This window comes from Phyllostomus discolor, chromosome 14, assembly GCF_004126475.2.
Source record: "Phyllostomus discolor isolate MPI-MPIP mPhyDis1 chromosome 14, mPhyDis1.pri.v3, whole genome shotgun sequence".
In the NCBI taxonomy this organism is placed as follows: Eukaryota; Metazoa; Chordata; class Mammalia; order Chiroptera; family Phyllostomidae; genus Phyllostomus; species Phyllostomus discolor.
Window position 1 is genome coordinate 38,976,858 of NC_040916.2, and position 24,597 is coordinate 39,001,454.

At 48.1% G+C, this 24,597-nt stretch overlaps 1 protein-coding gene across 8 annotated transcripts in view; it reads left to right on the forward strand.

Annotated features, from left to right (window-relative positions):
* The first annotated feature begins 11,835 nt into the window (after positions 1 to 11,835).
* Positions 11,836 to 24,597, forward strand: part of HIPK1 (homeodomain interacting protein kinase 1) — a 53,709-nt gene continuing 40,947 nt past the window's right edge. For 7 of the 8 annotated variants that reach the window (XM_036015343.1, XM_028502459.2, XM_036015338.1 and 4 more), the window contains exons 1-2: positions 11,842 to 11,973; positions 22,614 to 23,691. In XM_036015343.1, the coding sequence (XP_035871236.1) occupies positions 22,616 to 23,691 (1,076 nt within the window). In that variant the 5' untranslated portion in view covers positions 11,842 to 11,973; positions 22,614 to 22,615. Of the gene's footprint in view, positions 11,974 to 22,261; positions 22,319 to 22,613; positions 23,692 to 24,597 lie in introns of all 8 variants that reach the window. The other variant, XM_036015339.1, reaches the window with a different exon arrangement.

Sequence of the window (24,597 nt, forward strand, 5' to 3'; positions counted from 1 at the left end):
CTCTGGTCCTTTAAAAATTTTATATCTAAAATGAGAAACTTGAGGAATCCTATGGAAATATAAAAAACTAAAATTCCTTCAGGTAGGGCAATTGTTTTAGCCCTTTTCTGCATATGTAAGTGTATTAAATATACAATTTTTTTTTGATTGGGGTAATACTATATATAGTTTTATATTCTGCAGGTTACATAGTATCTTAAGCATTTCCTTGTATTATTAAATATTCAAAATGTGTTTTAATAGTATATTAAATATTTTAATAGTATGATGCCCTATCATACGGGTGTATCTTAAAGCATTTCCATAATATTCACAATTTTCTCTGTCCTTTTCCACAACTATACATAGTACAGTGACCACCCTTGTGTATACATCATGGTATTTTAAAAAAAATGTTTTTTTAATTTTATTGATTTTTAGAAAGAGAGGGAGGGAGAGAAAGAAACATCGATTTGTTATTGTCCCACTTATTGATGCATTCATCAATTGATTCCTGTATGTGTCCTGACCAGGGATCAAACCCACAACCTTAGCATAGCAGGAAGATGCTCTAACCACGAAGCTATCCGGCCAGGGCTCATGGTACTTCTGTTTATTAAATTACTGGAAGTGGAGTGTCGCAGGTTTGATTCCCAGCCAGGGTACATGCCTGGGTTGCAGGCCATAACCCCCAGCGACCGCACATTGATGTTTTTCCCTCTCTCTATCTCCCTCCCTTCTCTCTCTAAAAATAAATAAAATCTTAAAAAAAAATTACTGGAAGTGGGATTATGTTTAAAGTTCTTGACGTATGTTGTGCCCTTAACCTCCAGAAGGGTTTTCTTACCATCCCTCTGCAGAGGAGGAAAGCATTCAAATACCTTGAAGGCTCACTAAGTTCAAATGCTGTTATGAGCATGGTACGTGTAAACCCTCGGAAAGCCGTCATCTGTGTGAAGGAAGATTCTCTAAGCTGTGTGGGCAAGGCTTAGCTGGGCTTCCTCTAGGAGCTTCTCGCTGTCTCACTTCTACACTACCCAAAGGTGTCTGGGAGAGATAAGGTAGTCTTCAGTAGGAGGGCCCCCGGGGTGGTTTTATCTCCTAGCAACAAGGGGGCGTGTCCACTCTTGTGACATGCTGTGTCACCCATTTTCCTTGAAGTGGGATCTGAAGGAATTCCAGTGGAGGAGTAGAAGCAAAGCACTTTGAGAAACTTGGGTGTTGGTGGCAAGTTTATGTATCAGTGATGGGAAAATGCCATACTATTCCCCTAAAGTAAATTTGTCTGGCTTCTAATAGGGGTTGGCAATTGCCTTATTGGTTTTGGTTTCTCAATACTCTCTCACACTGAAATGCTGCATGGCGTATATCTAAGTAGCCACTTTATTTGTAGAATCTAAGCAGCACCCCCGTAGGCCTATGAAGGTCTTGCATTAGTCCCGAAGGTACTAGGAGAACGGAAGTTCCCTAGAGATGACTTAAGTTATTTGTCTCAGGGCCTGTGGACAAACTTGTACTTTTCCACAAGGACACTGACAGCGACTTAAGTCCCTTTGGAGAAGAAAATCTGCTTAGCTGGCTTTGCAGGGCTCTCTCTCCCTCCGGACCCAGGCAGGCTCCCCGTTGGGGTGGGAAACAGGAGACGTGAGTGCGCTCCTTCAAGTGGAGGGGTTTGGGCCCTGGCTGGGTAGCTTCGTCGGTCAGAGTGTGGTCCTGATATGCCAACATTGAGTTTGATCCCAGGTCAGGGCACAGACAAGAGTCCACCAATGAGTGTACGAATGAGTAGAACAACCAATCAATGCCTCTCCCTCCCTCCCTCTCTCTCTCTCCCCCCTCCCTCCCTCCTGTCTCTCTCTTAAAATTAATACATTAAAAAAAGGAGAGATGTGGACCTAGGTTCTCCATCTCCACTCCACTCCCAGGGAGGCAGTTCACTCTGCATTCTTCAGGAGGTTCTTAAGCGGGAGAAACCCTGTCCGGGGGTCTATGTGCCCATATGTTGATGCTACCACTGGTGAGCAGGGGGCAGTCTGTTACCTGCCTCCCACCCTTCACCCTCCCTGGCTGCCACCACCACCACCACAAGCTATTTTGTCTTGGGTTCCTAGTGCTTCCCACTCTCTGTTCCCTGGGACACCCCACCGACATCAATACAGAATGATTCTGCTTGCCTTTATAATTATAAAATTGTGAACAAGACAGAAACTGCCCTCCCTACCCACGTGGAATTTACATTCTAAAGGAGACGGTATAAACAACTACCAGGAAGTGAGAAGTGCTAAGAAGAAAATAAAGCTGGCTGATCGTGTTGGGGGAAGACAGACACGGGTTGAGGAGGGTGTCCGTGGGGTTGACACCTAAGCTGCACCCTGGGTGATGAAAAGGAGCCAACGGGGGAAGAGCTGGACGGAGCATCAGCGCAAAGATCGTGTGCTGGGCAGGAACTCTGAGCCCCAGGAACATAAAGAAGAGTACGCGGCCAGAGAGGAGGAGAAAAGGAGCTTAGAGAGGTGGGATCAGGAGTGACGTAATAAAAATAAGAAATTGGGGGGGTTCTTACATTTTTTAATTAAATTGTTTTATTATATTTTATTGATTATGCTATTACAGTTGTCCTGATTTTTCCCCCTTTGCCCACCTCCACCCAGCACCCCCTACACCCTCAGGCAATCCTCCCACCATTGTTCATGTCCATGGGTCACGTGTATAAGTTCTTTGGCTCGTCCATTTCCGATACTGTACTGCACATCCCCATGGATATTCTGTAACTACCTATTTGTACTTCTTAATCCTCTCACCTCTTCGCTGGTTCTCCCCTCCCCCCTCCTATCTGGCAACCTTCTGGTACTAACTTCTTTTCTCTTGCTACTTTTAAGAGTCATTCTTTATCTTTAAACTTTGGCCTTTTAATTATGACGTGTCTTGGAATAGACCTTTTTGCATCCATCATAATCGAGACTCTCTGTGCTTCCTGGACTTGCATGTTTATTGCCTTCACCAAATTAGGGAAGTTTTCTGTCACTATTTTTTCAGATAGATTTCCAATTTCTTGCTCTTTCTCCTCTCCTTCTGGCACCCCTATATACAAATATTGGGCCTCTTGAGGCTGTTTTTACTATCCTCATTTTTTTTATTCTTTTTTCTTCTCGTTGTTCTGCATGGTTGCTTTTTGCTTCCTTATGTTCCAAATCACTGGTTTGGTTCTTGGCTTCATCCACTCTACTGTTGTTTCCCTGCACATCATTCTTTATTTCAATGAGTGTATCCTTCGTTTCTGACTGGGTCTTTTTTATGCTGCTGAGGTCCTCACTAAGTTCCTTGAGCATCCTTATAAAGTGTTTTGAACTCTGCCTCTGATAGATCGCTTGTCTCCATTTATTTTTTAGCTCTTTTACTGGAGTTTTGATCTGTTCTTTCATTTGGACCATGTTTCTTTGTCACCTCATTTTGGCAGCCTCCCTGTGTTTGTTTCTATGTGTGAGGTAGAGCTGCTTTGCCTGCGTGTCTTGACTGTGTGGCCCAATGTAGTAGGTGTCCTGTAGGGTCCAGTGGCACAGCCTCCCCTATCACCCAAGCTGTGTACTTGAGGTGCGCCCTTCATGTGGGCTGAGTACACCCTCCTCTTGTAGTTGAGTTTCAGTTGCTGTTGGCAGATCAATGGGAGGGATCTGTCCCAGGCCAGTCACCTGCAAAGACTGGCTGTGACCACTGACCACCGACCACCGACCACCAACCTCTGCTCTCTGTGGAGGATCAGCTGTGCAGGGGCAGGGTGGAGGTGCTCCGATGTGGTCTGTAGCTGTCCATTGGGTGTGCTGGCCTTGGAGTTTCCCAGGGGGTGCAGGCCAAGGTCAGCCCCCACCTGTGTTGTGCCCGGGGTACTCTGCCTGAGCTGTAAAGCAATCTGAGATGGCTGCTACTTGTGCTGGTCTTGGAGATTCTCAGGTGAGGCCAAACTGTGAATCTAATCTGGCTGCTGCTAAGGTTCACTGAAGCCAGCTGTTGCTTGTTTAATAGGATTTAGGAGCCAAGACCAGCCATTCTTACAGAAAAGCAGCTTGGGTGGGCCTGTAACTTGGGTGAGGTACAGCCTCTGTGGATCTCCAAGGTGGGTCACACAGCGTTAGCCAGTTCAATGGAGTCTCAGATGTGGCACCAGCCTACCTGCTCTGCAGGGTGAAGGTTTAGCCAAAGGGCTATGGCCCCTGCTCGCCCAATGCCAGACACTTCAGTCTCTCCCTGTACACCACAGGTGCCCTTCAAGCTGCCACCCTGGTGCTGGAGCTCAGAGAGAGTCAGTCTGAGTAGGTGAGTCTGTGTGTGGGTTCTTTAAGAGGAACTGCTTGGGGCTCCAGGAGTTTCTTCCACCAACTGAATCCCTGCTGGTTTTTACAGCCAGAATTTATGGGGACTTATCTTCCTGGCACTGGAACCCTGGGCTGGGGGGCCTGGTGTGGGTCTGGGACTTCTCGTTCCCAAGATGCTCCTCCTGAATTTTTATCCAGGTGGATGTGGGACCAGCCCATTCCACATCTGCGCCGCTCCTACCAGTTTGGATAGATGAGGTTTCTTAATTTTGTAGTTGTCAGACTTCCATTCAACTCAACTTCTCTTGTTCCTGAGTGATGGTTGTTCTGTATTTTCATTGTAATTATGATGTGGCTGTGTGAAGGAGTGAGCCCTGTCTGCCTATGCCACCACGTTGACCAGAAGTCCAGGAGTTTGGGTTTTCATCTCGTATAATGGGCGGCTATTACAGTGCTTCACCGAAGGGGAGTGATACAATCTGATACGTATTTTGAAAATCAGCAAGTAGAGAATGGGGCTGGAATGAAAGCATGAGCACCAGTTAGGAGGCCCTTGCAGCAGTGAGAGGTGGTGGTGAGCTGGACTGGGATTTGTGGGAGAACGGGGCTGTGCGTGGTGCTCAGATCTAGGAGTGTGTGTGTGAGCCTTACCTCTTTAGCATAAGCATGCACAGGGGCAAAGATAAACCTTTTCCTCCACCAAAGCTTCACAAAGGAGATGTGTATATATAACCACGTGTAGAGCCACAGATATATTTATACACGTATTTGAAGGGAATGAAGAAGAAAAGAATGACTTTATTTACAACAGAAATATCTAGAACATTTTATGAATTAATACTCTCTCCTATAATAGACATGTTTCATAACTATATACTTCGGGGGAAAACATGGTTTACTTGCTTTGGAATCAATGCAAGCCTTAGGGTTAGAGGTCACATTCCCTGAGAGACTAAGACTCTTCAACAAAACATTTCGCTTATCAGAGAATACTTTTGAAATTGTTTAAATTATGATGTTTTAACCATAAAGGTTCATAGAGAATAACATTAGTCCTGATCTCTGAATAGTTGTGTCTGTGAGGAGAGATCTGTAAGATATAATGGAGACCAGAGCATAGTCGCCTCAGTCTGAACTGAGCCTTTTTAATTCAGAAGTTGCAGTGTTCTGATCCCTACAGAAGAGCACGGAATTCACAAGGTAACTTTTCGTTGATGAGAGTGCATCCTCTCTCTTTGAGGCTTCGAATCAGTCTAGACATAATTAAAACGGGCAGTCCCTCTTAATCAAGGCAGGAGTGAAGCCCTGACTGGTGTGGCTCTGGGTTGAGCAACATCCCACAAACCGAAAGGTCTCCCGTTTGCTTTCAGGGCACATGCCTGGGCTGCAGGCCGGGTTCTCTGGTTTGTGTGGCATGCAAGAGGCAACGGATTGATGTTTCTTTCTCCCACTCTTCCTCCCTCCCTTCTCCTCTAAAAAAGAAATTAAATCTTAAAAAAAGGGGTGAAAATTCTATAGCTATTATTCCATATTTCACTTCTCAAAGATTTTCTGGTTGCACAGACAGTATCAGTAGAGACGAATAGTTGAATAGTGATGGATTCAGAATTATTTTGGAGTAACGTTAAAGAAATTTTCTTTTTTTAATAAAGATTTTATTTGTTTATAGAGAGAGGGAAAGACCGGGAGAAAGACAGGAAGAGAAACATTGATGTGTGGTTGTTTCTTGTGTGTCCTCTGCTGGGGACCTGGCCCATGACCCACGCATGTGCCCAGAACGGGAATCGAACCGGCGACCCTTTGGTTCGCAGGCTGGCACTCAATCCACTGAACCACACCAGCCAGAGCAAGAAGTTTTCTGATGGATGGAACGAGGGAGATGAGGAAAAGGTATGATATCCACTTTTAAGATGAGGAAATGGAGCATGCCTCCTCACACCCTAGGAAACTAGATCCATCAGGATTCCTACAGACAGCAGACTCTGAAGTCCACGTTTTTCTTCTGTACAGGACATCCGAGGAGCATGGAGGTTGGTCAGGCGGAAGTCTATTTCACATTAGGGAATTTTGCCTCTAGGATTTTGATAGGGCACTTCCTACCCCACCCCCAGAGAACCACTTGATGACAGTTAACCAACTTTATTTAATTTTTTATTTTTAGAGAGAAGGAAGGGAAAGAGAAACATCCATGTATGAGAGAAACACAGATTAGTTGCCTCTTGCACACGCCGAACTGGGGACCTGGCTCCCAACCCATGCATGTGCCCTGCCTGGGAATTGAACTGGCAGCCTTTTGGATTGCAGGATGCTTTGCACACTGTGAATGAGCTGCAGTTTACTCAGCAAAATAGTTATTAGTACCAATCACACATCAGGAATTGTGTCAGGTAAAGGATACAACATTGAGGCCCTTTGGATTTCTAAAGTGCAAAGTGACTTAGCACAAATAATACTCAATTATGAAATTTCAAATTCCCATCCTGATTCATCACCCTCTACCCTGTGGGTCTCTGTGTGCCTTCCCAGAGCATTTATGTGGGCTTTGGTTTTGCTTAGAATTCATGAGAGGTTAAGACACACGAAATGCAGGTGCGAAAAGCTTGTATAATAGTTGGTCAAAAAGGTGAGAAGCTACAGAATGGCAGAGGCATGGGAAACAATGACAACCCAGGGGAAGGGAGAGAAGGGCCCCATCACTGAGTTTTACTCAATGAAGGGCTGGTGTGTGAAGAACTGGGGAGTAAGACGGTTATAGCTAGGTGATGTCTAGACGGGGAAGGAGTTAGACACACAGGAGGGGGTCTGAGGAGGAGTAAACATGGTGTGTGAGCATCTAGGCATGTTCTCTTCCCCCAGAACGATCTCTGGGTTGACCCTTGAAAATTAGGAGAAATTAAGGGTAAAATCTCTTGCCTGCTATCTTTTATTCCTACAAATCTTCCATCTTTTTTTTTTTTAAACTGGGGGTGAAATTCACATAATGTACAAATGGCCACTGTAAAGTGTACAACTCGGTGGCGTTTAGTGGCTTCACATGTCGGTGACCACCCATCTCCCTAGTTCTGCCTTCCCTTTCTTTTCATTACTGGCATTTGACTTTTGCTTTTACCCGACCTCCTATTGCACCAAAGCCATCCTTTCTGCTGGGACTCAGTCCCCAGAATGTCCTCTTCAGATGCAAAAGGAAAACAAAGACTAGCAGGACTTAGACTTGACGGCAGACGGGGCACATCCCTGCCTGCCATCACACTGCTCAGCCCAGCAACCAGCCCAGCTTCAGTGGGCGATGCTGGGGAAGTGGGGAGCGTGGGGGTGGTGAGGAGACAAGGCCTTCTCCCAATGTAGGCAAGGCACCTTTGTGAAGAAATGGAGAGGACTCACTCCCCTGACTATCCTGGGCGGGTCCCTAATGCAGGTGGGTGCTTCACGTCTCAGCTTGGTACGTACCACGCTCACCTCTGCCCTGCTTTTGGTTTCTAACCCTCGGCTCTGTAGCAGCCTAGGGCAGCAGACGGACCACCTCTTCTTTCCAGGACCGCACTTGTCATGCCTGTGTACATGATAATATAATTGCATATTTACTTGTCTGTTCACAATTTGCATTAGAAATGCACTTAAGATCATTACCAAAAACAAGTAACACGTCACTGATGGCCCAGCAGTAGTGCCATCTTTTTTGAGTCCCTGCTCAGCCAACAGCAAGACTTCTAGAAGCTTCTACCATGAGCTCCAGACACAGTGAACTGCTATAGTCCTCAGCATTTTAAATACCGCTTTGAAGACCAGTATCACAGACTTGTGGTAACTGTTCCTAGCTGCTCACCTTAACTATATTGTGAGACCCTCGAGGGCAAGGAATATGCTTTATTCATTTTTTTAATTCTAACTCAGTGCCTGGTATTTATTATACACAATCAAGAAATCCTGGAAGAAGAAAAGGGTTCTATTCTAACCTCCATCATGTGCATGCTGGGCTCACCCTCCATGGGACCAGTTAAGGGAACAGAACTTTTCCTGGCTTCTTCCTGAGAACCGAAACAGAGCCGTCAGAGCAAACCAGTTCTGATCTCCCGGACGGCGCAGGCCCAGGCAGCTTCCCGGGGTACTGCGAGCAGAACACGGGAACTGACCAGAATAGCGTCTGCCACGCAGTTGGGCCAAACCGTCCTTCCTGGTTTGTGAGTCACCACTCACACTATGAAAAAATCCCACATAGAAGCCACAGCACTTCTGTTCCCACTGTGTTTCTAAAACTGCTGTTACTGAGATCAACAGTGACTTTCTAACTGCCAAACCCACTGGCCAGTCTTTGGTCCCCTTTCTCTTTTAGAACATGTGGACGCCGTGTACCATCTCCATCTTCTAGAAAATCTCTGCTGTATCGGTTAAGACTGATTCGGGTTGCAAATAATAGAAAACTTGTCTAGTAGTGTCCTTAAAACACACGAACATGCGTTTACTTAAGAAGTCGGGAAGTGGGCGATTCCAGGTTCACTCAGAAGCTCCACTGTGTGTTGTCTTCATCTCTGTTTGCTGTCACATCGATGGTCACAAGATGACACTGGCGCGTGCCTTCCTTTCTCCTCTGTTGGCTCCAAGGGTTTCTCCACATTCTGCCCCCTCTCCTCGACTTCAGACCACCGCTCTTATCTGGCTTTCCTGGTAGGACAGCTGCTGGCTTCTACCTGAATTCTTGTTTTCTCCCTGGCCCCTTGGATTCGTGACCTGTTCGGATAATTTTCCCAGCTTTCTGCATCAGTTTCTCTCAAGACACAGCCTTTGACCAGATTCTTCTACTCTGTCTTAGGCACTGCAGCTCCTGAGCAAGAGGCTTCCCGCCTGTGACCTTGAACCTAGGCCCTAGAGGAGACTTCAGTGCTTCCAGCTGGCAGTCGTCTCCCTCTTGAGCTGCCCTGACTTCTGGGAGGAGCGGTTCACATGTCTGCCCCCTTCTCTCCGTGTTCCCTGCTTGACCAAACCCTCATCATAGTTTTCTTCCTTTTATCTCTTCCCCAATCCTCACCCTAGGATAGATTCATTGACTTTTTTTTCTTTTTTTTTTTTAGAGAGAGAGTAAGGGAACAAGGGAGAGAGAAACATCTCTGTGGAAGAGAGACACTGAGTCAGTTGCCTCAGGCAGGGGCCTCCACCAGGGACATAACCCGAAACCAAGGGATGTGCCCTGACCAGTAATGGAACCCACAGTCCTTCTGGTGCACAGGATGATGCTCCAACCCACTGAGCCACCTGTCCAGGGCTACGCCCTCTAGTCTTCAGCCACTCCAGCCAGCCACCCTCCTCACCGCCAGTCTCCTCTTTAATGCACAGGTTCCTTCACAGTGCCTGTCTTACTGAACCTCTAATAGCTTTTTGTTGCCTTTCACAGTCTGATTCAGCCTGCCTTGCTATCAGTAATTCCCTATTCTGCCACTCCTCTGCTGAACTGTAAGCTCCTTCTGGGTATGGAGCACGCCTTTTCTTCTTCGTATCTTTACTTTCTAACATACTGCCTTGCACAAAGAAGATCCTCAATAGATATTTGCTGAATGGACACATGAACTCCAGCTACATTGAACTCCGAAATTTCTTCTTATAGCCAATGCTCAAGTATCACTTTCTCTGAAAGTGTTCCCTGACTCTGTCATTCAAGTGTTATATATGTCTCCATGCACCCCCCCCCCCATTAGACTGTAAGCCCTTTAAGGAAAAGAGCACACCTTACTCATCTTGCACCTGATCCAGTGTTGCGAAGAGTGTCTGGTGCAGAGCAGGCCTATTGGCAGTTTGTTGGACAGGTGAATGGAAGGTACTAGAGGGCAAAATACTAGACATGAAGGTTTCCGTGTAGTGAGACAGACTGAAGAAATGACCTAAGAATAGTGAAAACAGAGATCAATAAGGATACATAATTAAGTAGTCAGATGGTAAAGTAGAACTGCATAATTCGTAAAAAGTGTGAGTGTGTGCGCGTGTTGGGGGGGGCTGTCAATCAATCCAAAAAGATCCCTAGGAGTGAATTTTGAGATGTGTTTGAAAAGAGGAGAGGGACATAACTTGGGCAAGCAGGAGCTGAGAAACACATCACGGAGCTGGGCTGAACCCAGGCGTGGTGAGCACCGTGTGTGCAGCCTGCTTTCTGAGCAGGATCTCTTCTGGCCCAGAACTCAAGTCCTGCCTTTGTCCTGGCTCACCACACAGGCATGCTCACCCACTCTCTATGTTTTGATGTTTCCTAGGTCGGCCCAATGTAGGACTGTATGTTCTCTCGGTTTCTGGAAGAATAAGCAAACAGAACTGTCCTGTTTTGCTAACCCTAGTTCTCTAGGGAAATAACTTTCCTGTTCCTAATAAAATAGAACTGCTCCCAGTGGTGTTAAGTCAGGAGAGAATCCCAAAGGCAGTATTAAGCACTTTAGCACATCCTCACAAAAATTATCTTTGTGTGTGCATGTGGGGGGTGGGGGTAGATGGGGATCCCAAGAGCAGCTCAAGGATGTCTGAGCTCTGAGGAAGAGAGCTTGACAGCAAAATCTTATAGCCACATCTGTCCCCTCTTCGTATATGTGCAGGTGCCGGGGGGGCGGGGGGGGGGCGGCTGGACAGCTACCTCCTAAGGCTCAGATCATCGCAGCCTGTAGCACTTGTGGAATGGAAAACACAGACTATTCTACTTCCTAAAAATGTTCCCCACTGTAGGAATCAGAACATTTTGTACAGCGGGAGGTCCATGTGAAGCCCCACGGAAGCTCTTGACTCTGGGAGATGGCATCTGTCCTCATGCTAGGGGACCCTACTTTTCACTCAGGGTCCATCTCCCCTCACCCCAATATTGGGTGCTCGCCACACTCTGTTTCCTGGATACCCAGCCTTCTGATCTCCCGTGGAGGCAGGAAAACTGGGGTCGCCATCGCGCAACGTGTGTTTTGAGGGGTGGGTTCAGGGTACCGCTGCTCCTTCTCACCGGCGCCCCCGCGCGCAGGCAGGTCGCAGGTCGCGCTGTCAGAGCGCAGGGCCGGCCGAGCTTCCAGGCCTGCGTCGCGGGCGTCCTCGGAGGCGGAGGGGCTTCCCGGCGGGCACAGCCTCCGCGCACCGCTCAGCTCCGGGGCGGCGCACACCGGCTCGCCGTGATGTCACACAGGCCAGGCTGACGTCTCACGGCCGGAGCCCTCCCCGCGACCACCAAGTGCCCAGGGATCGCTGCCGGCCGGCGGGGAGGGGGCGGAGGGGGCGGGAAGCCAGCCCCCATCCCCCGGCTCCCAGGCGCTTCTGCGCCGGGAGGCCGACTACCGCCACTTCCGCCCCAGTAGGTGTCATGGCGCGGGGCGGGCGGAGCGCGCCCGTGGGGCGGGGCCGGCCGGATGGGGCGGCCGCTCGGCGCTCGTCTCGTCGGGTCTGGCGACAACGGCGGCTGCGGAGCGAGGGGCCCGGCGGCCCGGGACGGCTGCGGGAGGCCGAGGCGGGAGCCCAAGGGGCTGAGGCGGCGGCGGCCGGGGGCCGGGCGGCAGAGCCAGCCCGGGGCAGAGGGGCTCCTCCCGCGGGACAGGCGCGGGGCGGCTCCGGGGGGCGGGGGCCGGGCCGGCTCGCGCGGGGTATGATGACCCGGCGGCGGGGCCCCGGATCGCGTCTCCTCCGCCGCCTCCTCGCGGCGGCCCCAGCTCGCGGCTGAGAACCAGACACACCGGCGGTGAGTGGCCGCGGGCGGGAAGGGTGCTGGGCGGGGAGCGGCCTCCGATCTGCGCCCTGAGGGGGCCGGGCGGGCCGGGGCTCCGGACGCCGGCCTGCGGGGTCAGGTGGGGGGGCGCATCTCCAGGAACCCCCCACCGGGACCTGCGCTCTCGGCCGCGGAGGGGACCGTGTCCCGGGAGAGCCGGCGAGCCCCGTGCTCGCCCTCGGCAACTCTGCCTGCCTGCGCCGCCGCCCGGCCGGTTGTTGTCCTCGGATGACAGGGCGCCAGCGTCGCCCCGGCGGTGCTGGCTCCGGCTCCTGCGGAGCAAGCGCTCCTGTCTCGCTCCGCGCCGAGTGCGTCCAGGGAGCGGGGTGGGCACGGCGGGCGGGCGGGGGAGGGGGGCGTGGAAGCTTCCCTGCGCCCCGCCGGTGGGCTTTCACCGTTGGGTTCGCCGTTCGTGAGGACGGGGCCGCGGCGTGGGGCCCGCCCGGCGAGGGCGCCTCTGTGCCGGCCGGCTGCGAAGGTCCGGCTCGGAGGGAAACTTTCGCTGTGTGTTGTCACTTTCCCAAAGCTTTCGCTCCAGGGAAGGGGCGGGGGGCGGAGGAAACAGCCCGGACTCCCGGGCGGGCGCGGCCGGCACCGTCCCCAGGTCTGCGGGAGGGAGGCCGGGAGCGCCTAGCAACCGAGACCCGGAGGTTGGGGCCGAGGCCGGTGAGACGACCGGGAGCCCCGCCTGTGTTCGCGCCCGGGCGCGCGCTCTCCTGTCTGGAGGGCGGGAGGGGCTGCAGAAGGGGAAAAACAGCCCCGAGGTCCGGTGCGTCTTTCCTCCCCGTAAACCGCCGCCCCGTTCGGTGAGCTTGCTCCGGGAGTTTTCAGTGATGGCATCAGAATGTTCCTTTGAACTGGAGACTCTTCTGCCCAATCTGCCCCTTATCTCGCTTGTCTCCTAGTAACTAACTCTGATGCAAACAGCAGTGTGGCTTCCTGCTCCTGGCGACGTGGGGTTAAATTAAGTGGCTGATGCCCTCCGCAAAACCTACAATTTTGCTCTTGTTTGTGTAAAGCTATTTTTGATTCTTGGTCTGCCGTTTTTGTGTGTGTTGTTTTTTTTTTTAAGATTGCAGAGGATGCAAATCATTACCAGCTTTTTTTCCACAGACAGGTCTAAAGCTTTCTGTAAAACATTTTTTAAAAAGCTCCTAGAAAGTCATTTAATAGTTGTTCAGCCGGTGATTTGGGACCTTCACATGTAATTATGTCGGGGTGCTGTGCCCCACGGCTCGGGGTGCTGCGGTGAAGGCTATCGCTCATTGTGCCGTACTGTTCTTGGCTCGGAGGATGTTTTGGTAAAGTGCTTGTGGTTGCAACTGGAGGCAGCCAAGCCAGGAAAGCATCTGGTGATCGCCGCGGTGAATGAGACCTCGTAAACACAGGGGCTCCGGGCAGTAAGTAGGACTTGGGCTGGTGATGTTTTTGCCAACAGTTTACCCTGAGTTTAAACACTGGTTTTATGGATTGTAGGGCAAGGTGATGGTAACTTGGGATTTAAAACCAAGCCAGAACTCCCTTCTAGAAGAAAAAAAAAAAGAAATCTCAAAGTTCCCACCCAGTCCTCAGGAAAATAGAATTCCCTCGCTCTGTGGTTTTGTTCTCATAAGCCCGGCTCAGTGGTCGTGTCGGTAGAAATCAGGGAGCCGAACCAGCCTCGGAAACTCCGGACCCTTGGACCTTGTGCAGCTTGTTGTCAGTTGTATGTTGTAACCAGTCCTTTTGTAATTGGAGGTGATTTGTAAACATGAACTTCCCGCTCTGCTCTTTCGTTTTCGTTTCACAACCGTATAAAGCATCCACTAATTTTTTTTCAGTGTTTTTAAAGTACAATTATTAATTCTTCCCTGGGTTCTTCCCTGACATTTCATGCCACTTTGAATACTGGTCATCAAAATCATTTTTCCTTCCAGTATCACTTCAGCAATCACTGACGGGCTTTTTGATTCCTTTTCTGATTGGTTCCAACTCTCCCAGCTCCCTAAATAAATGTCTTATGTATTTTTGTAGAGTGTAATTTGGCACTTGGAGAAACTTACATCCTGTTTTTATATTTCTCTCTTTCTTGTGTGTCCTATCACCAAAGTAACATTCTAAGCTCTTGGGAGACAGGAAAACTGGGGTGTGTTCCTCTTGGATTCCTTAAGGACACCTGGTACAGCGCTTTCCCAGAGAGCTTTGCAAAAGAGAATCAGAAGGCCTGAATTCTTTGCCGGCATCTCTACTCGTTATCTCTGTAAAACTTGTCTGGCTTTCTTGGGTCTCCTTTGTCTCATTTTGGAACTAGGGAGTTTCAGGAAGAGTATTGCAAGGTTCGTTTCAGCTGTAAAAACCCCTATACTTGTTAGCCAGTATCTTCTCCAATCAAATACAGTTTTGATTCTGATTTTTCTCTGTCCTCTGAACAGTTTTCCATTTTTCTACATCCCTTGCATACTGGCAGAAGTTATCTCATTCATCTGAAAGAGCTCTTTCCCCCTTCCACCTGCCAAACGGTTGTTACTTTGTTTGGGTCCTGTTTTCCTTAGGCCTTTGCTGGCTCATCTAAACAGGGTCCTCTTTAAGTGTCTGTTTCAGATGGAGCTGTGTTTTAATTTGACATTCTCCTTATTCTGTTCAGACCAGTAGACTGTCCTGTGCACATGCTAAGATAGTATCTTTTTATCAAACACAAAAAGCACCTACTTTCTTTTTTGTTCCGTTACTAGAGATTCGCCCTTCCAGATCCAAGACAGCTAGTGACATTTGGGAAACAGTATCCTGCCTGGAAGGAAAGCACCCCTCAGCCAGTTTACCAAAATATTACAGAACTGGTTTCTGTGGCTGCAATTATAGAATTGCAGAGTTAGGCCTTCGCCGGCTGACACCACCTAGTTCACAGCCTATTTTTGTGCCCTGGTTGGGGAACTGGCTTGTTTCACGTGGTTCCCTGTGAAGGAAGCGGTAGGTACAGGAAAGGGGGTGGAGAGCTTTGCTTCAAATAGTGTCCTTAGAGTTTCAAGCTTATTTTTCCTTCTCTATTACTAGACTCAGAAAATCAATTAATACGTACGAAATTTTTCTTGTAGACAAGAGACTATTCTTTCTATTTCATCGTGTGAGTGTTTCTCTAATTTAGTGAATGACTTCTGAGATCCCCTCAGCGTTTACCAACACACGGAGGAGTGATATGTTCTCTGGAGAGTCATTCATTCTAGCAGACATTCGACGCACACCACGTGCCAAGCATTGTGATAGATGCTGGTGATATATTTTTAAAAAGGGCACCTCATCTGCTGTTGAGATCTGCCTTTGTGACCCTTCCAGGTTAGAAGTCGCCTTTTAAATCAGTAGTTACAAAAAGTACTACTTAGAATGAAACCCGGAGTGGCCCACCAGCCGTGAGCTCCTGTCTGCCTCTTTGGGCCTGGTTTCTGTCCTTTTCTCCCTTGTTCTGTGCCACCTGCACTGGTCTCTTTCAGGCAGGTGAGGACAGTGCCGGGCAGATAGACATGCGTGCTCAGCGAGTAGATGAAATGAGTGAGCACAAGTGTAGCAGGCCGTGGGGATGCCGTGGGAGCCTTTAGCAGCAAACCTCCCCTGGTATGAAGGGGTCTGGGGAAGGCTTTCCTGAGGATGCTTGTCTGCGTAAGGCTGTCTGAGCAACATTCCAGCGGGAGGAGAAAGTTCTCTGATGTACTAGCTTGAATGTGCCAGGTTGAAGGGAGCGGTCCTGGTGGGCGGGCGGCTCCTGTCTGTATGGCCATTCAGGGATCCATGTTCCCTCCATCTTGTTGCTCTGCCATCCTGTGGGCCCTGTTTCGTGGTGGAAGCTGGGTCTTCACGGGTTCCTGTGGGGGGCAAAGGGAAAGGAACACGAGCCTCACCCATGCATCACTTCCTATCGGAGAGAGGGACCGGTGAACGCAGTCCAGCCTGGGACGAAGGAGAGAGTAGTGCCACACTGAAAAACCAGCTGTAGGTGGGGACCAAATGGACGAGTAGAAGTTAGAGAAAGAGAAGGCTGGGGGGAAAATGCAGTTACATGAGGGAGCGTGATGCACGGGGCAGCTAGGATGGCAGAAGGCAAGGCCTGCCCTCGGCACTCGGGGAACTGGAGTCCTCCTGGAAGAGAGAGCGCCCCGGGAAAGGGCGGGTGAGACAAGGCTGCAGAACCCCAGTCCCCGTCCAGGTCTCGCAAGGCCCGGAGATCCAAACTAGGGCTTTATCTGAAGGTGAGGTGGGGGCAGGTGGGCATTTGGAAAAGTTTCTGTTGTGAGAAGAGAAGGGAGCAGCAGAAGGGGTTTCGGGAGTCTCTTGGGGGAGCCAGTTTAGACCGTTGATGTGAGCAGTCCAGAACCGTGCAGCAGGGGTAGAGACAAGTGGGTGGAGTACAGCGAGAGGTGGTGTTTTGGCAAAAGAATTTTCTTCCCTGCTTAATTTCTACAGGACGTGTATTTTTTGTTTACATACTTTGATGGTAAGAGTGCTTTTTGTATGCCATGTCATGTCAGGTAAGGACAAGCAAGTGCTGGAAGAAATCAATGCATAGTACTGATTTTAGGTTATTTACCTACCATTCTTAGACTATAAGATGCACCCCCCCCCCATTTGGGAGGAATAATGTGTCAGTACTGCTATTGAGTTCTGTTTATATTTAGATTGGTGAAATATTATGTTATTTGTGTTATTAAATATTTTACCATATTTTTTGCTTCAATTTTTTTTCCGTTTTCCTCTAAAACCTAGATGCGTCTTATGGTCCAAAAAATACGGAAGATCACCGAGTGTTAAATTATACCTAAGAGGCAAAGCTGACACTAAGCAAAGGCAGTAGGAATATAGCATTGGTGTGTCAGGGCAAAGGTGGAAGTTACTGCCCTGACTGGCGTGGCTCAGTGGACTGAGCACCAGCCTTCAAACCGAAAGGTCGCCGGTTCCATGCCCAGTCAGGGCACATGCCTGGGTTGCAGGCCAGGTCCCCAGTTGGGGGTGTGGGGGAGGCAACCAGCCAGTGTTTCCCTTGCACAGTGGTATTTCTCTCCCTCTCTTTCTCCCTCCCTTCTCCTCTTGCTGAAAGTAAATAAATAAAATCGTTTTTTTTTTTCTTAAAGGTGGAAGTTATTGAAGATTTTGGGCAAAACAACAAGTAATTTACCTTGGTTGTCATGCCTAGTTGTTCAGATCCTGGTTATAATATTTGAAATTTTCAGAGTAAGGTTATCCATCTGCAGTGACTTAGTGTGGGGCACCCCATACAGTGTTGTTGGATACATGTGACCATTGCAGGGAGTGGGGAAGCTGTTCATTTTACTGTTTTTGAAGGCCTCAGGTTTCTGCAAGACTCAACTCTCTTTTTAGTAGTAAGTACCAGTACCAATGGCCTTTTGCCTTCAGTTTTAGTTCAGGATTAATGTGGTGGGCAAATTTGTCATTATATTTAAATGGTTAAACCTTTGGAAAGTCAGGTTTGAAATGTAAAGACTAGTTTATTGCGGGAGTCGGGAGTCGAGGTGCAACATTTTCAGGAAGTTGGAAATAACTTCTAGTTTATCGGGAGCTGTTTTCCTGTGAACTGAAAATATTTGTAGTTGAGTTTTGGGAGAGTTTTGACTGTGCAGAGGGTTAGTGCCCAGAAGGCTCCCCAACCCCGCCCCCGCCATTGTTCAAGAGTCAGCTGCAATTTCCTTACCAGAGGTCGGATACATAGTAAGTTTCCCGCAGATGTTAACTGTGTTTCATGTTTTTCCTTGGGAGGTCTCGGCCTAGGAAGAAAGTTGCCTCCCCTTTTGCAAAGGCAAATTTGGGGGAACATAGTATCTTTATCCTGTGACTAGAAGCGGCTGTTTTTAGCTGAATTTCAGAATGTTACATAAATAAGAGTGTTGATTTTTGTAGGCAGCTTCAGATTCTCTATTTTCTCCTCTCCTGGCGCTCACCGAGGCTGGCGTGAGCCTCAGCCCCGCCGTGAGAGCCCCGGCGGCCTGACGCCGAGTTCAGCGCCGAGCACCCTGGCTGTGCGGGAGGTCGGCGAGGCCCCGGGTCGTGCTTTTCCTGTGGGTGGACTTAGGTTTGTCTTACTGAATAAAAATTATATTCGTTTTTATACTGAAGCTTGGAGGAAGATTCTCAAGAACTTGGGCTTTTTGCAGTGCTGTATGTGAAGATTTGAAACCATCAGTGTCTGTTAATTTGTTTACTGGATGAAAAGCTGTCACTAACATTACTCTGGGAAATGCAGTATTTTTAAAAAGTGGCTACTTATGAACATACTTTTAAAAATTTGGCACTACATCTTATGAATTCTTTTCAGTATTATTTTAAGCCCACATATTCCTAGACATAACTACAAACTGCAAATTTTGTATTCCAGTTCATTTACTAAATAATTTTACTAAGAGAATGTCCCCCGTATGTGCTTAAGGTTTTTAAATTAGTAGCTCAACAGACAGACAATGGAAAACAAATTTTGCAAATTTACTTCCTTTCTTCAAAATTGGCTCAATTTTATGATGACATATTTTTGCACATATTTTAATAGGTAAATTTTGTAAAGGCACTACTACATGACTTCAGATTTTTCTTATACTATAATTCAGGGTTTTTTTTTTTCTTTGCAGAGAGTAAAGTTTTTATTCACTCTGGTGTGGAGAGAGATACCACCAGTGAAGGGTGGGTGCTCTGAGCTTTTATTGGATATAATCGGATTAAAAAGGGGTGTGCTATCGGGAGGCCCCTGGGCTGTTGGGAGCGGTTTCACTGGAGGCTGCAGTTTGTTCCAATGTTATCTTCTGCCTGGGGCTGTAGAGAGTTCAGTTCTTCCAGTAATTTCCAGTCCTGGAATGACCGCTATGAACCCCGTGACAAAGCTAGATGCCAGGCCTAGTGGTTCTAATTGGCTTTGAAAGTCAGTCTTAATTCCTTAAGACTTTCTGGTGACATCCAGAGTCCAGGGCTGAGGACTGAGTCCAAACATGACTTCATTAATAGCTGCCGAATTCTAGGTACCAGTCGCTGGCCGTGAAGACGGGTGAGGAGGAGGCTGTTGGCGGAGTCTGGAGAGACTGGAGAGACGGAGAAGCACGAGCCTCCTCTGTCCCTACCTCGCAGAGACGGGGCTGGGGTTAGCCCTGGTCGAGTTTCTGCTGCCCGCTGCTCCCCTGGTCGCAAGTCTGAGGAGGCCAGAGGAGAGGGAGGAATAGAGAATGTCCCTACATGGGCCACCAGAATGTTCGGGTGGTCAGGGACGAGGGCTGCGAAAGAATTCACGGAGAGAGAAGAGTGTAGAGAATAAAGTTTCTATTCACTGTCCAGGAAAGGAGAGGGCCGTGGTGCAGAGAGATACACCAGCCTATTATAATTTGGTATTATGTCAGCAGTATAGGAAGAACAACTTGACTTGTAAATTCACAGCCTTGGAGTTAAATTGCACTGACTTTAGCCTTTAATTTACACTTGTTTTTCTTTTCGAGGTTCATCTGAATTATGGAAACCCTTGTTTGAAGTAAATGCAGGCTGCATTTTTAGAAATTGAAGGCTGAGGATTTCTTCATTCCAGCTGTCTAGTCCAGTGCAGATGGTTTTTAGTTGTATTCAGGCACAAAGAAATGTACACACTGCTTTTTTATGTTCAGTAACAGTCTTTGCCATGCTTTCTTCCTTTCTAGTTGTATGTTTGTTCTCTTATGAGTAGTAAAATTATACTGTGTGAATTGAAGTGGAGCTTCCCTCATTTATTTAGGACTGCACAGCTAAAAGGCAGGGACCTTAAAGACCAAGGCAGGCATTTGGAAATGCTGCAGTTTGATGTGAACGGTAGCCACCCAGCAGAGACTGAACGTCTGTGTATCGCGAGAGCCTGTGGTGGGTTCTAGAGGTATGAAACAAGTAGCAGGACAGGTGTGGTACCTGCCCTCTCTCACGGAGCATGTCCTGCAGCTGGAGTGTAGTAGATAATTTCAGGTTATAGGGAGGAACAGGGTGCTCTGGGAGCGCACGTGGGGTGGTGGGATCATGTGGGGAGTGTGCGTGTGTGTGAGCAGTTTTCCCAGCAGAAAATGTGTGCTGAACTAGAAGGCCTTCCGAGAACCTTAAAGAAGGGCAGTATGGCTGGAATGGAGGAATCAAGGTGGGGAGATTTTGGAAGACAGCAGCCAAAAACCTCTTTTAGAAAGTTTTTTTTTTTTCAATCCTCACCCAAGGATGTGCTTATTGATTTTAGAGAGTGAGGGAGGGCGAGAGGGCAAGAAACATCAGTGTGAGAGAGAAAGAGCAAGTGGCTGCCTCCTGCAGGTGCGACCAGGGGTGGAACCCACACCCGGGAACTTGCGCCCTGCGCCCTGACCGGGAATCAAACCCGCAGTCCTTTGGTGTATAGCACGACGCCCCAGCTGGCTGTGCCACCTGGCTGGGGCAGTTTCGGAGAGCTTTTCAAGGCCGGCTGAGGATTTTGGACTCCCCATGGCAATGGAAACCGGGGAGACTGGGGGAGGGAGAGGGCTTTGCATCATCCTGAGACTTTCCTTCTTAAAAAAGAAAGGGCTGTCATCCAGTTTGCATAGAACTTCTTCCTCCCCTCCCCCACTTCCCCCGTACAAGATTAGTTCAGAGGCTCCCGGAAATCTGAATGAATTAGAATGGTTCCGACAGGGGTAGAGAAAAATGGCTGGTTTGAGATACACTTAGGAGGTGGGATTGAAGATTTGGTTGTAGCTTAGATATTGGGAAGGGAGAGGAGTGAGTCAGGATACTAACAGTGAGTGAGTTCCAGGCACTATTGCAGGTATTAAATCTTTCAGTCCTCACAACAGCTTCACGAGGTAGGCATTGCCGTCAGGATTTTATAGGTGAGGAAGCAGACGCTTTGCCTCCCTGGTTCCTGCCTTGAGGTGCTGGGTCTATGGTGGCGTCTCGTAACTGAGCTAGAAACCTGGGGTGGGGAGGGGGGGCTCCTGAGCTTAATTTCAAATTTGAGGTGTCTTTAGGATACCCACGTTGCAGTGTGAAGTGGGTTTTTGGAAGTAAGGATTTGGGGCTCGAGAGAGAGAAATCTGGGTTAGAGAGAGATCTGAGAGCCTTCTGCAGATGCTCCATCCTGGGAAGCAGTTACTGAAAGGTGGAGAGTAGGGCAAGAGGAGAGGAATCGGTATAAAGCCCCAAGGCATCGGAAGGCAACGTTGCTGAGAAGGGAGAAGATCAATGTGAAATGGCCCGTATGCGATGTCAGACGTTTGCACTTTATTCTGAAAGTATCCGCTTTGGACGTCGTCTTCGGGTGAATCGAGCCTGAGGTGATTATGGGACAGAAAGGTGGTCTGCCTCTCCCCCTTTTCTTTCTTTTTTAGAAAAGATTTTATTTATTTATTTTTAGAAAGAGGGAAAGGGAGGGAAAAAGGATGGAGGAGGAGAGAAACATCAATGTGTGGTTGCCTCTCACATACCCCCCACCCCCGCACTGGGGACCTAACCTACAACCCAGGCATGTGCCTGGACTGGGAATTGAACCAGTGACCCTTTCTTTTGCCAGCCGGCACTCAATCCACTGAGCCATGCCAGCCATGGCTCCTCTTATTTTTCTAAGAATAACATCCTGCGTTTCTTCAGAAGATTTTGTCCGGGCTTTGTGTCATCCTGATTGCCTTCTTCTGGTCAGTTTACCAATGGTCCTTTCACAGTGTAGTGGGCAAAACTAGACGCTGTTTTATGCATGGTCTGAGCAGAATGGATGGCCTTCACATTACCCACCACGTTCTGGCCACTGTTTCTATGAATACTGTTTAAGATATAATTAGCCTTTGGCACGAGGGGAACATTATAGCATAATGTTCTCTTACCAACCAAAGGTGGTTTTCATATATTTTAGTGCTAAACCTCGTCTCTCATCCTGGTGCTTTGTGCTAGTTGTAGTTTGGATCTAAGTAGGAGTCTGTATTTGTGTTAAATTTAATCTGCTGGAATTTGCCTTGTGATTGCTACCCTACGGTGATCTTTCTGGACCTGTTGTTTAGTAGTATTGAGTGTCCTGCCCAAATTCGGGTTATCTGTGAATTTTATAAGTATGCCATCTATGTCCAAATTTAAATAATTGTGTAGACAGTTAGTTGGGGCAGGAGTGAAGACGGAGCTGTGGAGTGAGTTCTGTGGCCACAGAGCCCGGGTTTGAATTACAGTGCCGCCTGCCACTTTTAGTAGCTGTGTTGTTTCGGGCAAACTACTTTAACCACTCTGTCCCTTAGTTTCCTCATCTGTGCAATGGAAATAACGATAGTTTCTGTTTCAGAGAGTTGTGGTGAGGATTAAGTGAGTAACACATGTGAAGAGCTTAGACTGCTAGGCAGTGAGTGATCAATCATCTGAACTATTATTGTGTTGTTTTTTATAAACCATCATAGATGTTTCTACTCCTTGAACCGTATGTCCTATTGTTGCTGAGTTTCAAAGAGCGATTGGGGATATGTAATTAGACCATAAAGTTTATCCCTCTGTAACAGGAAACATATTTTGGAAAATGCATAACATGAAACCCAGCCAGATGTGTGTACTCGTGCTGCTTCTGAACTAAAAGTTTTCTTGGACCCTAACTGAGGGGTTGTTTAAAGCCGCGGGTCTGAGTCTTCCTCTCTCCCCTGCAGGTATGGCATCACAGCTGCAGGTGTTCTCCCCCCCATCAGTGTCGTCCAGTGCCTTCTGCAGTGCGAAGAAACTGAAAATAGAGCCCTCCGGCTGGGATGTTTCTGGACAGAGCAGCAACGACAAATATTATACCCACAGCAAAACCCTCCCAGCCGCACAAGGGCAAGCCAACTCCTCTCACCAGGTAGCAAATTTCAGCATCCCTGCTTATGACCAGGGCCTCCTCCTCCCAGCCCCTGCCGTGGAGCACATTGTGGTGACGGCGGCTGACAGCTCCGCCAGCGCCGCTACGTCGACCTTCCAGAGCAGCCAGACCCTGACCCACAGGAGCAACGTTTCTTTGCTTGAGCCATATCAAAAATGCGGATTGAAAAGAAAAAGTGAGGAAGTGGACAGCAACGGTAGCGTGCAGATCATAGAAGAACACCCCCCTCTCATGCTGCAAAACAGGACTGTGGTGGGTGCTGCTGCCACGACCACCACTGTGACCACGAAGAGTAGCAGTTCCAGTGGAGAAGGGGATTACCAGCTGGTCCAGCACGAGATCCTTTGCTCTATGACCAACAGCTACGAAGTCTTGGAGTTCCTGGGCCGGGGGACGTTCGGGCAGGTGGCTAAGTGCTGGAAGCGGAGCACCAAGGAAATCGTGGCTATTAAAATCCTGAAGAACCACCCCTCCTATGCCAGACAAGGACAGATTGAAGTGAGCATCCTTTCCCGCCTAAGCAGCGAAAATGCTGATGAGTATAATTTTGTGCGTTCTTACGAGTGCTTTCAGCATAAGAATCACACCTGCCTCGTGTTCGAGATGCTGGAGCAGAACTTATATGATTTTCTAAAGCAGAACAAGTTCAGCCCACTGCCACTCAAGTACATCAGACCGATCTTGCAGCAGGTGGCCACAGCCCTGATGAAGCTCAAGAGCCTTGGTCTGATTCATGCCGACCTTAAGCCAGAAAACATCATGCTGGTCGATCCAGTGCGCCAGCCCTACCGAGTGAAGGTCATTGACTTTGGTTCTGCTAGTCACGTTTCCAAGGCTGTGTGCTCCACCTACTTACAGTCACGTTACTACAGGCAAGTGGCAAATGCTAAAAAGCTAATCTTAGACTCAAGCTTTCTCTATATGTTTAATGTATGTTTACATAGGGATACATATAACAATGAATCTATTTGCAGGTTCCAAGATAGAAATAGGGAAATAATTTAGTTCAAGTGTGTGGCATTCCTATAAGTAGCGTTATTTTATAACTGAAATCTTATTTAACAATGGAAAAGTTAATTCAGTCTGATTCTTAAGGTTGTTCCTAGTTGAATTATGTAGTTGACCCTTGAACAACAGGGCAGTTAGGGCAAACCTGCATATAACTTATAATGCCCCCAAAACTTAAGTTGGTTTTCAGTATCTGCAGGAGATTAGTTCCAGGACCCCTGCTGATACCAAACTTTGCAGATGCTCAAGGCCGTTTTATAAAATGGTATAAAGTAGATCAATGGGTACAGTTGGCCCTCCGCACTACGGGATTCCCAGTGTCAGATTGAAAACAGTACAGGTATTTATGGGAGGAAAAAAAGAAAAGTCTGCACATAAGTGGGCCCTTGCAGTTCAAACCCTTGTTCAAGTGCCAACTGTACTAGCATCTGGTTTTCTTTAGTATCATTATACCTAATTCTCCCATTTAAAAGACTTTAAATATGTAAAGATGTTTACTTATTTGTAATGAATTTGGGCATATGCTGCTATTTCTTCTTTTTCTTTTTTATGCTGATACTTTTTCTAGGTTCCTATCCTGGCAGGTGAGGCGCCTTGGGAATAATTCCAGGTTTAACTGCAGCAGCATTTTATTCTTTCACATTTTCTGTCTTGCCTAATAAAGGGAATTGGGTTGGATGATTGCTAAGGTCTCCTCCCATTTTAACTTTCTCTCTAATACTTTGATAACTGACTTGGTTGCTCTCCAGTGGTCTTCACTCAGGTGAAGT